Source organism: Natrix helvetica (assembly GCF_964273705.1).
Source record: "Natrix helvetica genome assembly, chromosome: 5".
Taxonomy (NCBI): Eukaryota; Metazoa; Chordata; class Lepidosauria; order Squamata; family Natricidae; genus Natrix; species Natrix helvetica.
Window position 1 is genome coordinate 57671159 of NC_138551.1, and position 13933 is coordinate 57685091.

Here is a 13933-nt window from a genome sequence, read left to right on the forward strand (position 1 = left end):
TACATTATGAATGAACATTCATTCTGTAGTATTCATTTAAGCTTTGCGAAAATGGCTGGATGTGTATTTTGATGTAGAGGGAGGATTTGAAGATCTATATCTGATCCATCAGTCTATATTCATGATTGTTTATTTCCATATATTTGTGACTGAAATATGAATTTATTTCATAAGGTGCAATAGGAATCTCCCAGTGCAGGTAGTGCATCTGTGTGGACCATTTCCAATATGAACCAATCACCTAATAAAACCAAATCAATCCAAACCAAAACCAAACCAATAGCACTACTTAAACACTCCAATAAGTGTTAACATACATTTTAATCAGAGCCCAGATATTTTCACTAGCAATTGATAGAATATAAGTCAAAAAGCAGTGAAATAAGTTCATTCTGTTTATATAAAACTCTGTCCTATTTTTATCACAACAAAATGGCTAAACTGCGTGGTAAATTTGCATCTGTATTGGGCAGCTATAAAAACCATTTTAAATTTAAAAAACCCAAAGGAATAAATTGCCTTGTAAAGACAGTAAAAATAAAATGATAATCTGCCTAAATTCTGAAAGCAAAGAAATGAAAACATGGGGTAAACATCCTATTGATCCATCATATCTGACCTGATTAAATAAAACACAGCCGAGCTGGTGGAGCGCAGGCAGGCGTCGTCGCTTCGCCAGGGGCGGGGCAAGACCGTACTTCCGGTTTTAGCGCCGGAAGGGAGCGCGCGAGCCAGGTGTAGCGCTGAAAGGGAGCGCGCGAGCCAGGTGGAGCGCTGAAAGGGAGCGCGCGCGATCCGGTGCGATCCGGTGCGATCCGGCAGGAACCCACCACTGATATCATGGTTAAACATACCACCCAATCATATCAAGCATAGGCATCAAGCAACGTACAAGTCAGTGATGGTATTCAACAATTTAACAACCGGTTCTCTGCCCTAATGATTTCTTCCAACAACCAGCTCACCAAACTGCTCAGAAAGTTAACAACCGGTTCTCTCGAAGTGGTGCGAACTGGCTGAATCCCACTACTGGTACAAGGAGTTCTGTTCCTGAGACTATCATAGATGAAGGTTTTGTTTTAAACGCCAGCAACCCATATATGGTATAAAACGTTCAAATTATCCTTTTCAAATCCGTGCCTGTCCCATTTATTAAAGTTTTTTTCCTATTGCCTCTAGCTTTTTCCCTGCTTCTAAGCAGATAGCAGTGCTTATGACCTTCTTTGAGATAATTTCCTTTGCAACCCAAGGGTATATTAATTCCAAGTTCAAAGTTGTTCCTATGAGTTAAACTGAAATTCCTTCTGCTACCGTACAGTCTGATTTCGGAAGGCCATGCTGCAAAACTTGAAAGATTTTCGCCTCCTACATCCCTATCATATTGACATATGAGCATGTTCACTGTCTTAAGCATTTGAACCTTTATAGTTGTCCTTCATATGGAACCACTGAAAATATATTTCTAACTGAAACTCAAAAGGATAGGCAAAGATAGCTGAGGCATTTCACAGCAGCTTCAAGTTCTGCCCATCTGACATTCAAGGGGAACTTTCCTACATGTTAGGGATAGGATAGCTCCACTAACTTTTGCCATCTGAAATAAGAATTATATGAAAAGGTATCATTGGTTTGTTGCCCCCCTCCCCACAAATGTATGCTATTAGCAATTTTTATTTCCCTAATGTAATGCATAAAATTCAGTGAAATTCAGTGAGATAACAATGGAATGTTCCTGAAGACTCATACAATATAAGGACATTTTTATATTCCAAATGACATTAAGATGCTTAAAATCAATGGAACAGCATAGAAGACATTATACAATGATCAGTGTTTAGGCATTTCAATTTATTCATATTTGTTAAAGGAATAATGGATTCAAGGTAAAGTACTCATTAAAAATTATTGCTTGGTATTTGTATTAGTAAAGAAATAAAATTTACTGTGAAGAAATATGAATAAAGGGACAGAAGATAAAAATTTATAAAATGAATGCCAGTATTTGTTTTGGTTTCCTGTTTTAAAAGGACACAAGAAACTAGAAAAAAGAAATATAAAATGATCAAAGAAACAGTCTTTGAAAAATAGCTTTCAGAGGTTTTGATTTTATGTTAAGAAATATAACAAAAGGATTAATAAGAAAAGAATTTATAAAATTATAGCAATAATGGAAGGAGAAAGAAAAAGATGTTTATACTATAAGGAATTCTTATAGTACAATATTAACATATATCATTTTGTTTTCTACTAGTTAAAACAGTAGAACCTTAATTTAGCAGTCATCTATTTAATGGATTTTAAATTAATTGAACAAAAATTGAGTTCATACTTCACCATTATTTCGCAGACAATCACTCAGGCTTAATGGATAACTCTAAAATTTGTCTGGACAATTTACATATATTGTAATTATGCAAACTATGAACATTTCAGAATTAATGGACATTTGTGTTTAACACAAATACTTTTTCTGTCAAATGGGCCATTAAACAGAGGATATGTTTTACACAGGTAGTCCTTAACTTACAACCATACTTGAACTTAAAACTTTTCTTGCTAAATGAGACAGTATTTCAGTGAACTTTGTCCCATTTTACAACCTTTCTTGCCCCAATTGTTAAGTGAATCACTGCAATTATTAAATTAGTAACATGGTTGTTAAGTGAATCTGGCTTCCCAAATAACTTTGCTTGTCAGTAGGTCACAAAAGCTAATCTCATGACCCCAGGAGATGGCAACCATCATATATATGAGTCAGTTGCCAAGCATCTGAATTTTGTTCATGTTATCACAGGGATGTTACACTGGAAGTGAGTGTGAAAAATGGTGATATGTCACTTTTTTCAATGACGTTGTAACTTTGAATAGTCACTAAACAAACTGTTGCAAGTTGTAGACTAGCTATATTGTTTTTTAAAGTTAATTGATATTTTGGATAACACACTAATGGCTGCCATGAACCTCTGAACACTGGAAAGCAAGAGCACAGAAATTGAAAATCCACCTCTTGTAATTATGAATTTAGAGGACTATGAACAGAAAAAGTAGAAAACAGAGATTTATCTAATCACGTAAAGCAATTCTTTAATACATACTTCTTATAAGTCTCTAGTATATAGTGTAGAAATATATCTTTATTTCCAATGTTCCATGAGCTCTTGATGTAATATATCCAATACCAATTAATACACTATGATATATTTAATACAATAACATATGAATTTAATATAGTGTAATTAAAGTATATTACACTAAGTAAGAAAAAGATAGCTTATATAATTTTTGATAAATTTACAGCTGCAAATTATAAAATTGTTCATAAGATGACATCTTCACATTCCTACCATGTTTTCCTAACTTTGGAGGGACACGCCCACAGCATTCCTCCTCCTATTGGCATGAGAGAAATTGAAATGGTGGGACATTTATATCAATACTCTCCTCGTTATGGAGCTTGCCATCTCATATACTATATGCTGCGCCTATTTTAATAAAAATATTAAAGTTGGATGATCATTTCAGAATCCTCTCAGATTAGAATGTAACTGTTTTTGATATCATGACCAAATCTTGTGCAACTGCTATTATAGATGGTCAGCATTTGGCCAAATTGTGTTTTATTGCTGTTACTTTGCTATTTTGATTTAAAGTGGATGTAAATGACTGTATTTTAGCATTTAATGTATTTTATAGTTGCCAGTCAAAAACACCAGGCAGTCCAATTTTATTCATTAGATGTTGCAGATTAAGAATTGCAACAAAATGTGGCAGACTGCAAGTATGCTGTACAGGGTCCTGTCTGCTTTTGTTATTCTATTTCCTTGATTTGTTATTTGCCCCTCTTTCATATCAACTCATATCGGTCCCGACTTCTATTTCTGGGCCTCCTTCATCTAGAATTCTTCTCCCTAAATACCATATGTCAAGAAAATTGTTCATTACTTACTTAGGGGCTCTAAATTTTCTTTTCAATAGGCTCTTTTATTATATGATGATAATGAAGGAACTTATTTTAGTAAGAAATATATTTCCTTGATTTCTCTTCTAGAGGGACTTACTTTGTTATATTTCACTGCTGTCCTATTCTTCCAAACTAATAAATGATATATTATGCATCAATAAAATTTGTTATGACATCTAGTCCTGTTTTAGAGACAATATCCTGTTTGCGTATTTTATATTATAAGGCACTTAACTATTTCCCTAGTAATTGATGTAAAATTTAGCTTGCTACCAATACAACTGAGTTTTTAGCATAGGAACCTCTGAGATATTAGACTCCAGGGATGAAAATATATCCCAGTTCCACCCCACAAATCACCCCATGAAAGGTATAAGTGAAACTGGGCCTTTGCTACAGTCAGTCCTTATTCAATTGTTGGCGTATTCCCAGTAGTGCATTAAATTTTAACAAAACAAGGATCCAAATACACAGCCTTCCCCCTGTCACCAAAAATTCTCCTGAACAAGTCTGTTACATCCAAAACAGCAGGGTTGCAATTTACCACCCGAATGAGGAAAAAGAAGCAAGTTCAAAGGCCTTGTGCCTGGATACCTATAGGAGCTGTATCTTCAAAAGGAACATTCACATCTCCTGCTCTTGCTGGTACATTCTGGGTAGCATAAACATCATAGTGGACATGCCAAGTAGAAACCCAAAATGAATTGTTGAAGTGGCAATTACATTAGACCTATTGAAAAGAAGACATGACAGATATAGGAAAAACCCCTGCCAACCATTATCATACTTTCTTATGTTTCATTAAGGAGAAACTCTCACTCTGATAGTATGATGCCCATTCACAATCGACGGAATATTTGAGCTGTGTCATTTCTTTGTAAATTTCCATTATTATTTTGTTTTTAATGCAAAGGTTTAATGGGCCATGTTGTGTCTAGCTTAGGCCAATAAAAGATTAATATATTTTATTTATTTACTGCTTATAGAAAAAAAAGTTTATTTATTACCAAAGCTACAAAACGTTCCTTTACAAACACAATGAAAGTTTTTGAAGTCATTTTATAAAGTTACATGAATACCAATACAATTTCCTGAAGTTCTATAGCAAAACATAATTTTCTATACAGAGCATTTCCATCCTTTTGTATCTAATTTATAATGTTTTGGAAAATGGCCATACTTTGCACCGTTTTGAAATTCATTCTTATTCTTGGTTCATATTATTTATGAGAACTTTCTAAAATCTTAAATTCTCTGCAAATGAGGTTGGAAAGAAGAGTTGAATGTGGAAGAACATGATAATCCTTATGTATGTTTAATTCTTAAAGTTGTCAGTGAAGCCCCAGGATAACATGCTGGTTTAGAGTATAATTATGCAGAATGGGAAGCGCTGGAAATTTTAAGGAAATTTTAAGGAAAATTTCAAGCTCTTTCCATCCTGCATAATTCATCCATCTGTACTCTTGACTGTACACCATTTCCCTATTATTTACTATCATCAATTACGCTACTACTTGTTTACACATTATAGTTTTCTAAACAGTTATAGTGAGAAATGATCTACTGTATGCTTAATATGTTTCACTGTTTTGTTTTTTCATTCTTTTTGCAAGACCAGCTTGAACTTACATGATTTAGTTTGTGCATTTGTGTATCACAACTGTTTAATCAATCCTTAGCTATACTTTTTTTTTAGACTATATCAGTCATTGGGTTAAGCTATCAATTTTGGATATGGCTGTATTATCCTTATTAATGGAATGAACTGTTCAAAAGAAGGAGTATAATTTAAATTATTGTTATATCATTTAACTGTGTGTGTGTTTAGTGGTTTACAGCATTGTTGTAAGAATTGCAAAATAGTCCTTTTCCCTCGTCTCCTTTTGTAAGATGCTTTTATAACAATCTTTTCATGTATTTATATTTCATTCAGGGAAAGAAGAAGAAGAGGAAAAGGGACAAGCAGCCAGGAGAAACCAATGGTAAGTAAAATTAGTATTTCTTCCTTATAAAAACAAGGAAGGCCATAATTTCCTAATTAGAAAGTTAGAAAGTTTGTAGCCTTATTTCTTAGAAGTCCATTAGTCCATCCAGCTTTTTCTTGCTGTGTTTTAAATACCACTAAAATTAGTTTCATACTGCTTGCCTTTTAAAACATGTAGCCAAAGAAGTGCATGGATACTCCTGCAATAGTAGTCACATTTTTCTTTAATAACTACAAAGCCATTCACCATAGTGCCATAGTTTGTTAATGCATATGGCATTTTTATCTTAGATATTTGCTGTGTCCGTATGTATCTGTTTGTGTGTGTGCGTGTGCGTGTGTGTGTGTGTGTGCATGCGTGCGTATCTGTGAGTTTGACATTGATTTCAGCTGTACCTGTGTGGTCTGCATGCCTTTACAATGGTAAATTACAGCCATTGTTTTTTTAAAAAATTAAGGAGGTTTGCCATTCTTTCTAGAAAATTAGAAATACTGCATAGGCAATCTCATAGTCAATTTTGGAAAAACCCTGATTATTTTTTTCCTTTGAAGACTTTGTATAATTTGTTCTTTTTTTTCAGAACACAGCGAATGTTTCCTAAATCCTTGCCTTTCACTTCCTCCGATTACAGGTGCTAATGTCATTTTCAGCCATTTAAAAGTAGTTGCGTAAATTGCTTTTCATTTTTTTTCCTTTTGCCATTTTAGATTTTATTAACATTTAAACACTGACATAACAATAACCATTCACACATCTGTAGCATACCTGTATATTTATAATGTGCTATGATTGATAGTTTTGTTTTGTTTCTGATTTGTTATTCATTACAATGGCAATTAAACAGGAATGCAGTAAAAGTAACTCAGTTATACTAACTGTGCAAATTGAATATGCAGTATTTCTTTAAAGAGACTGATCTAAACTGAAAAACCCTTAATAATGAACCTCCTTAATCTAATGGCATTTCACACGGCACCCACTAAGTCTTCTCATGCCAGCATGCAACCACAATATTTTTTTAAAAAAACATTTTATTTTCCATTTTTATTCCAACATCTTCATGGCTATTCTCTGCTTGACTTGCATACTGCTTGCTTCCATGCTTCTGATCATTTTTATTTCTGGCTGAAACTAACATATCCATTTTGCTATCTGCTTATTCTGAACCATTTTTAAAAAGAATAAAAGAACAATAAATGGAATGTTTACTTCAAAGCTGCATTATCCCCTCCCCCCCACCTCCTCCAAAAGAAACTTTTCTTTTATTCCATTTTGTTTCATTTTTAAAAAGAAAGCATGTTGTAGATCTTCATATTGAACTGCTCCTCCCTAGGCTTATTTTGGTGTTTAATACCTAGCCCAACTGTACAGTCCATCAAGCCTTGTTCTCATATAGCTCCTTTTGAATCTGGAGCTAATGAAGGAACAGTTGATGGCTGCCTTTTCAGTGCTTCTTAACTGGTTAAAGTTTATTTTTTTTTAATAGACAGTCCTTTCCAGGGATACTGCAGCTTTAATTGCAACAGCTAATCTCCCATAGTTTTGATAAATGCAATAGTCACTATTTTTAAAAAAAGAAAAAAGAAATGAACAATCAAACGTTTATATTATACAGTTAATAATGAGGTCATTGATTTTATTTCCTTCTTATTTTTATTTTTATTTCTTGTTTTTATTTTTATTTTCTTATCTTCTCTCTTTCTTTTTCTCTCTTTCTCTCTCTTTCTGCTCGCTTCTTTCTTGACCTCATTCAGACCTGAGCGCTCCTAAGAAATGCCGAGCGCGCTTTGGCCTTGATCAACAGAATAACTGGTGCGGTCCCTGCAGGTGTGTATAGTCTCCCCCACTCAACTTGCAATGGCTGGTTTTGCAGCTGGTTTATTTGGTACTTTCCCTGCCCTTCCCTTTTCTCCTGCTTCGTTGCTTTGTAGCTCTGTGTTGTGATCTAGAACACACAAGGGAGTGGAATGCTGCTGTGAATGATCCTCTATTTCTGTTTAAAGGATTTTGCTCTCCTTCACCCATTTTGTTTTCTTCCCCCCCCCCCTTGTCGCTGCCGCTAGCTGAAAAAAAAATCCACTGTAAGACAGCGTCAGCCTAGACTTGCACACACAATTCCATCATCCTCTCTGGAAAGTTGCATACATTGTTAGAAAACATTGCCAAACATCCTTTGATATCACAGTGCAGCAGTTCAGCAGAGAAGATACAGGGCTAAGTCAAGGAATGCACAGCAGGTGTAGGCATTGTAGGTGTGTGTCACCTTGCAGAGATCCTCTTTCTTTCATGCCCTTTGGTCTGAGAGATTGGCAGTGAACAGAGTGAAATGTTAGCTGTAGCTGAGATTTCGCATCCAACTGAGCTCTATCCACCATTGTGTTGTTGTTGTTGTTTTTTATGTTTACCTTGTGCTAACAGATGCAAATACTCCCAAGAAGTGTCGGGCATTGTTCGGGCTTGACCGACAGACTTTATGGTGCAAACCGTGCAGGTATATAACCCATTAGGCCTTTTGGGAAGTAAATGAACTTTGTCATCTTAGTGTTACATATGTGGTTTATTTTTAACCCTTTCCTCTTCCTGCTCTCTTCCTTGCTTCTGTGAGATCAGATTGCTAATAAATTTTGATCTTTGCTGATTCAATACAAATTGAATTTTCTTCCTTGAGCAATATCTCTTTTGATACCTGAACTGGATTGGTTATGCACACATACTCATCTGTGGAGAAATAACTCACTTTTTTTTTATCCAAGCAAGAAACTTCAGTATTTCTTGTGTTAAGTAAGCATTTACCTAAGGATCTCTGTGTATATCTAGAATCTCCAAAGGATATTAAAAGGTGTTATCAGATCTGAGCAAAGAAGATGCAAATTGGAATTTTACAACTCACAATGTTGAATCATTCAAATGATGAATGGCTTTTTACTAATGGAACAGTTTTATGCCTTCTCCTCCAATGCTCTGCACTCCTTTTGGCATGTCTTTTATGCAATAGAAAGGGGGCACAACTATGAGAAAGGAATTCATCACTCGATCTGATGTTCATCTTATTACTAAAATGTAAAGTTGGCGCACACAGAAGTCACCAGAAGAAATATTTATATTAGTGCATTCGTTAATTCAAGTTGAGAATTAAAGGCACACAAAACAATAACTGAAACAACCTTCTGCGGGTTTAAGCTCCCTTGGTAAATTCTGTAGGCACGTGGTGAAGGGAAGCAAACTATCTTTCTTTCTGCATTTTCCCCTAATTATGGTTAAATTTGTTATTTCTCTGTTCTGATCCAAGCAGTCTTTGAATTTGGACTATTATGATGGTAGGTATTTTAATCTGACACACACTCTTTTCTGTATGTAGTGCTTCCCTCTTCACCTTCCTCTCTGATTTACACCCTTATCATATGCTTCATTCCTTTTTTTAGAAAGTAGAGCAGTTATTCATATTATATGCATGCCAGTTCTGTTAGTTTTGTGATGCTGAGCTATACACATGAAAATGATACATCTAATTAATAGATAAAGTTCATGCATAGTCGTGGGGGAGGGAGTGTTGAATTCCACCTATACCCTGTAATTTTCCATGCATGCTTAAGAACTATGATTTGTGTGAGAGAAGCAATAATAATAGCAAATGCTGTTGTCAAGTCATATATTAAATTCCTAAATTTTATAGCTAAAACTTATGTGACCAAAGGCATCTATTCTTGTATTAATCAAACATGGTATATTGAGGCAGTGTTCCAAATTTGTACTCAGTAAAACCACAGTTTTGAGCTGGGAAAGACCAACAGTATTGATGCCACAAAAGCAGCAGGAAGAAAAAAAATCCCCTTATTTAAGTAATAGAAGATTTTGGCATAGGCATTTCCAATTAGATATTACATCTGTGCATTGCCATATTTACTCTACCCTGGCCTGCAAAAAGGGCATAGATAATAGAATATAATTTCTGATCAAGTGCAAGACCTTTAAAAAACCCTTTGGATGGGCCATATCTTGAGAGAAGAGTGGAAAGGGCTAGCATTGATTATCAGATGTAATTTCCAGTTTACTGTCATTACTCTAAATTACAGTAGCATCTTTCATTAATCATGTATTGTAACTGGAATTTCCAGTTTTGAAATTTCTTGTTATTGATGTGGAATGCTTTTAGTATACTACCCTTGAGTTGTCCACATTAAAAATGGCATGTTTCTTTTAGTAGAACATAATTTCATCTAGATGAAAAAACATTCTTCAGACTAGGACTTGAAGCTATAATGTGTGTAAATTTAATCTTGTAGGCTTTTTTAATTGCAATAAACAATGTTACATTACAGCCCTTAAACACCATGTGATTTTATTAATACACTGCAAGTTCATTAATGCAGTAGATTTCAAACAGACAAATAATATTGTTAATTTTGAAAAATCAGCTTTGTAATCAGTAAGACCAAACAGCTACTCTCATGTCACTATTCATAGAAAACTTAGTAGTCCACCTCTTTATTGATTTCTTGCACTCAGAAGGAATAGTGGTCTATTCTTCATAGTCCCATTTGGCTACAACATTGAAATTAAAGGTTTGTTTGAATTTTATTTTTAATACCACTTCTACTGTAGATAAACAAATAATTGTGGAATAATAACAAAGTATCCTCAGTTTTCATTTGGGCTGGATTTTCTATGTGGGGTGAAATACCATTTATTGAACATTAAATACTTTGTTCAAAGATATATTGATTGTTAATTGAACATGATTTTAAGCTAAATATTTTGTTCACACTCCAGTAATTCAGAAATACAAAAGGAATAGATACATTATCTATCTGGTAATATATATCCAATGAAACACCCTAAGTATGTTTGTGTGTGCTTTTAAATGAAGCAAGTTACTAATACTTGAATACATGAAAATATTGAAGATAATACATGCATTCTGAATAATTAAATACGGAGGTGGCCTGATTGGAATATCCAGTGGTCAAACTTCTTTTTTCACCTCATAATATTGATTCATATAGAATCAACTAGAAAATAAGAAAATACCTATTTTATAATTTGGATGATAATAGCACAGGGTTTTCTAAAGAACAATCTGCATATAATCTAAGTTTACCATTTGTTCTGAAAATATTTATGGGTAGAGAAAGTATAAATATGCTTCAGAGAAATAAAATAATAAGAGAAACAGCATTTTTCGTTGAAAACACAGCAGCCTCTAGAATCCTCTCAGAATTCAAAGCTCATTAATCCAATTGTAAATGTATAGCTAATGTATTTCATCTGGGTGTGCAACTGTAATTGCACATGTCCTAAGGCACATTAATACCTGCTGTCTTTCAGTACGTAGAGATAAGTTTGCTCTAATTATACTGTATAAGAGACTGATTTTAATTTGAAGTGATTTTTAGAAACAGTTGGCAGCAACCAAACTCATAACATCAGCAAAGAATATGGCAATAAAGTTTCTGGATTACACTATATTTTGACTTAGTGTTTATATTTCCTTGGTTAAGTATTGCAATATATTTAAATTGAACAAGGGAAAATTGGGTGGTAGAGAGTGAAGTAAATTAAATTTTGAGCACTGACCCCAGCCCTACTATATATGAAATGTTCGATGTAGGAATATGTCACTATCGTTGTCATCTCAGGACAAAAACATGTCTACTTCTGCTACTTTTCGTATTCGCTGATCCTTATAAGTTATATCTTTGGCAACCAGGACTGCAAAGAGAGGCATGTGTAAGATTGATGATGGAAGGAAGGGCGCTATATTTTGAAACTGTACCCATTTACCCATAAACAAGTATACCCCTATGCTTTGTGCTGCATGGGCTGCCAGAACTTTCTACCAATAGCATGGGAAATTATTTACATGGTCCCCATTACATTTACTTGTAGGGACTTCTGTACTACTTGGAAAACTGCTTTGTTCAGGCAAGACTTTGCATGCCAAAAGCTAAATGTCTTCATAGAATGAATTCTTCAAATATGAATAGCACCATGTCAGCTATATTGCATATTCCCCTTGGGTCGGTAAAAAAAAAACAAAATGCTGCTTTAAACACTTATTCAGTAGCATTTCCTCCTTTCTGCCCGTAAGGACTAATTAAAGAGTAAGGCATAAAGGACATGAAATCAGAACATTGAACTCCATTAATTTAAGCCTAATCTAGTTGTGATTATTGTATAGGAGATGTTTAGTAAGGTTTTATTTAGAGCCCACCAAACTGCTCTTTCTGTCTTTTTCTTGCCTTAATACAGCATGATTTGCTATTGCCTGCCATCTCAACCTTTTCTGTTGCTTTCTTATCTTTGTTACAACTCACTTTTAATGGCTTCATTCTTAAATTTTACATGCATGCCTCTCTTAATTTCTAGCATGGATCAGTACATTAGTATGATAAAAATTCTAACAATTGAATGTGCTTTGGGCAGAAAATCTAACTATTGAGGGGGGGAAAATTTCCAAATGTGTATAAAAACTCTATGGAACAAATGTTTTCAGATGCCAAGATTTATTTATTCAATGTTTTTGAAACATGACCTGTTAGCTTCTTTATACTGAATGATTGGTCCATCTTCTTCAGTATTGTCTATGTACCGATGGTTGTGGTTTTATATGAGAGGGAGTGTAAAGAAATGAATCTGGGTCTTGAGAACGAAAACAAACCTCTAACTCACATATAATTTGTGATCAAAGCTGCAAAGGCCTGCACCCAAACAGACATCACAGCAATGAAAGGAAAGCTATGAAATGAAAAGCAGCAACAATAAACTGCATATTCCTTTATTGGATTTTACACTAATAACTTTCTGGTAACAGGAACCTGTCTTCTGTACAGGTTTTTTTTTTCCTCAGAATACTGCTTAACTGCAACCTGTGGCAGTATCCATTGTTCTTTTTACATTTTTTTGAAAATATTAGCTAATACTTTCATCATGACAACAAATGTACAAGTTATTTTCAGCTGGTTAGTTTATTTTACCCCCATGAATATATTTAGCAAAGAAAAATCAGTATTTTCTGTGACCGGTTTATATTTGGTCTACAAGCTACATTCATTGTTAGCGTCACATTTTTGTTCTCCCTATAGACATATCTGCTGAATACGATACTGCATTGTGCATTGGACAGGTGTCATCTTTATATAAGTTTGATAAGTGGGGCATGGACACTGGCTTGACATAATAGGGCTGATTTACTCTTTTAAGATGATACTGTTGCTTAATGTGTGCACTGCACCAACCATTTAGACTTTCTTTAAGTTGCCAAAATGAATTCAAATGACATCCCTCTAAATCAAAGTAGAAACTGAATCCTCTCACCCGATCCTTAGACAAAAAAAGAATATATATGATAACTTGAACCCTGCAGGTAATACAACCAGTTATTCTTGTTAACTTGGATGATACTTATGTTAATCTTTCTTTTTCTTCATTCCCCACTTTTATTTTTCCTGTTACTTTCTCTTTTTCTTTTTTGTCTCTGACACTGTTTTTCCCCCCCACTCAATATGGTGTGGTTCTAAACAGAAACATTCAGAAGTGATAGATACTCACCTACTTTTGATTCATAGGAGGCAGGACTCAATGATAGGAGATTCCTGAGTTAATATATAATCTAATTATATAAATAATTTTAATGAAATTTAAAATATTGATTTGGTATCAGACAGAATCAGCAACATGGTAGTTGTTTAATGGAATGAGAATATGCAAAGTACAGAATTAAACAATAAAATGCATTCATTTAATGCAAAAGTAATGTGATTTTTTTTTGTTAAAACAGGCTAAACAGCAAATTGCTCTAGGTAGCAGACACAGATTTCTGAAATAATGATTGTCCAGTAGTAACTAGTACTATGTTAGTAAGCCCATTGGACGAGGTTAAGGAATCCAGCATCATTTGTTGGTCTTTTTTAAAAAAATTCTTATTCTGATTACAATTCAATAGCATATTTTCTTGCACTTACAGGAGATATATTTTTTTCTGTTTCTA

At 34.2% G+C, this 13933-nt stretch overlaps 1 protein-coding gene across 31 annotated transcripts in view; it reads left to right on the forward strand.

Moving 5' to 3' along the window:
- The window catches only part of TCF7L2 (transcription factor 7 like 2), a 209197-nt gene that overhangs the window by 193031 nt on the left and 2233 nt on the right, over positions 1-13933 (forward strand). For 6 of the 31 annotated variants that reach the window (XM_081955398.1, XM_081955419.1, XM_081955423.1 and 3 more), the window contains 3 exons: positions 5895-5943; positions 6527-6577; positions 7701-7773. In XM_081955398.1, the coding sequence (XP_081811524.1) occupies positions 5895-5943; positions 6527-6577; positions 7701-7773 (173 nt within the window). Of the gene's footprint in view, positions 1-5894; positions 5944-6526; positions 6578-7700; positions 7776-8364; positions 8438-9235; positions 9265-10452; positions 10509-13909; positions 13927-13933 lie in introns of those variants that run through there. The other 25 variants (XM_081955426.1, XM_081955399.1, XM_081955401.1 and 22 more) reach the window with 17 other exon arrangements.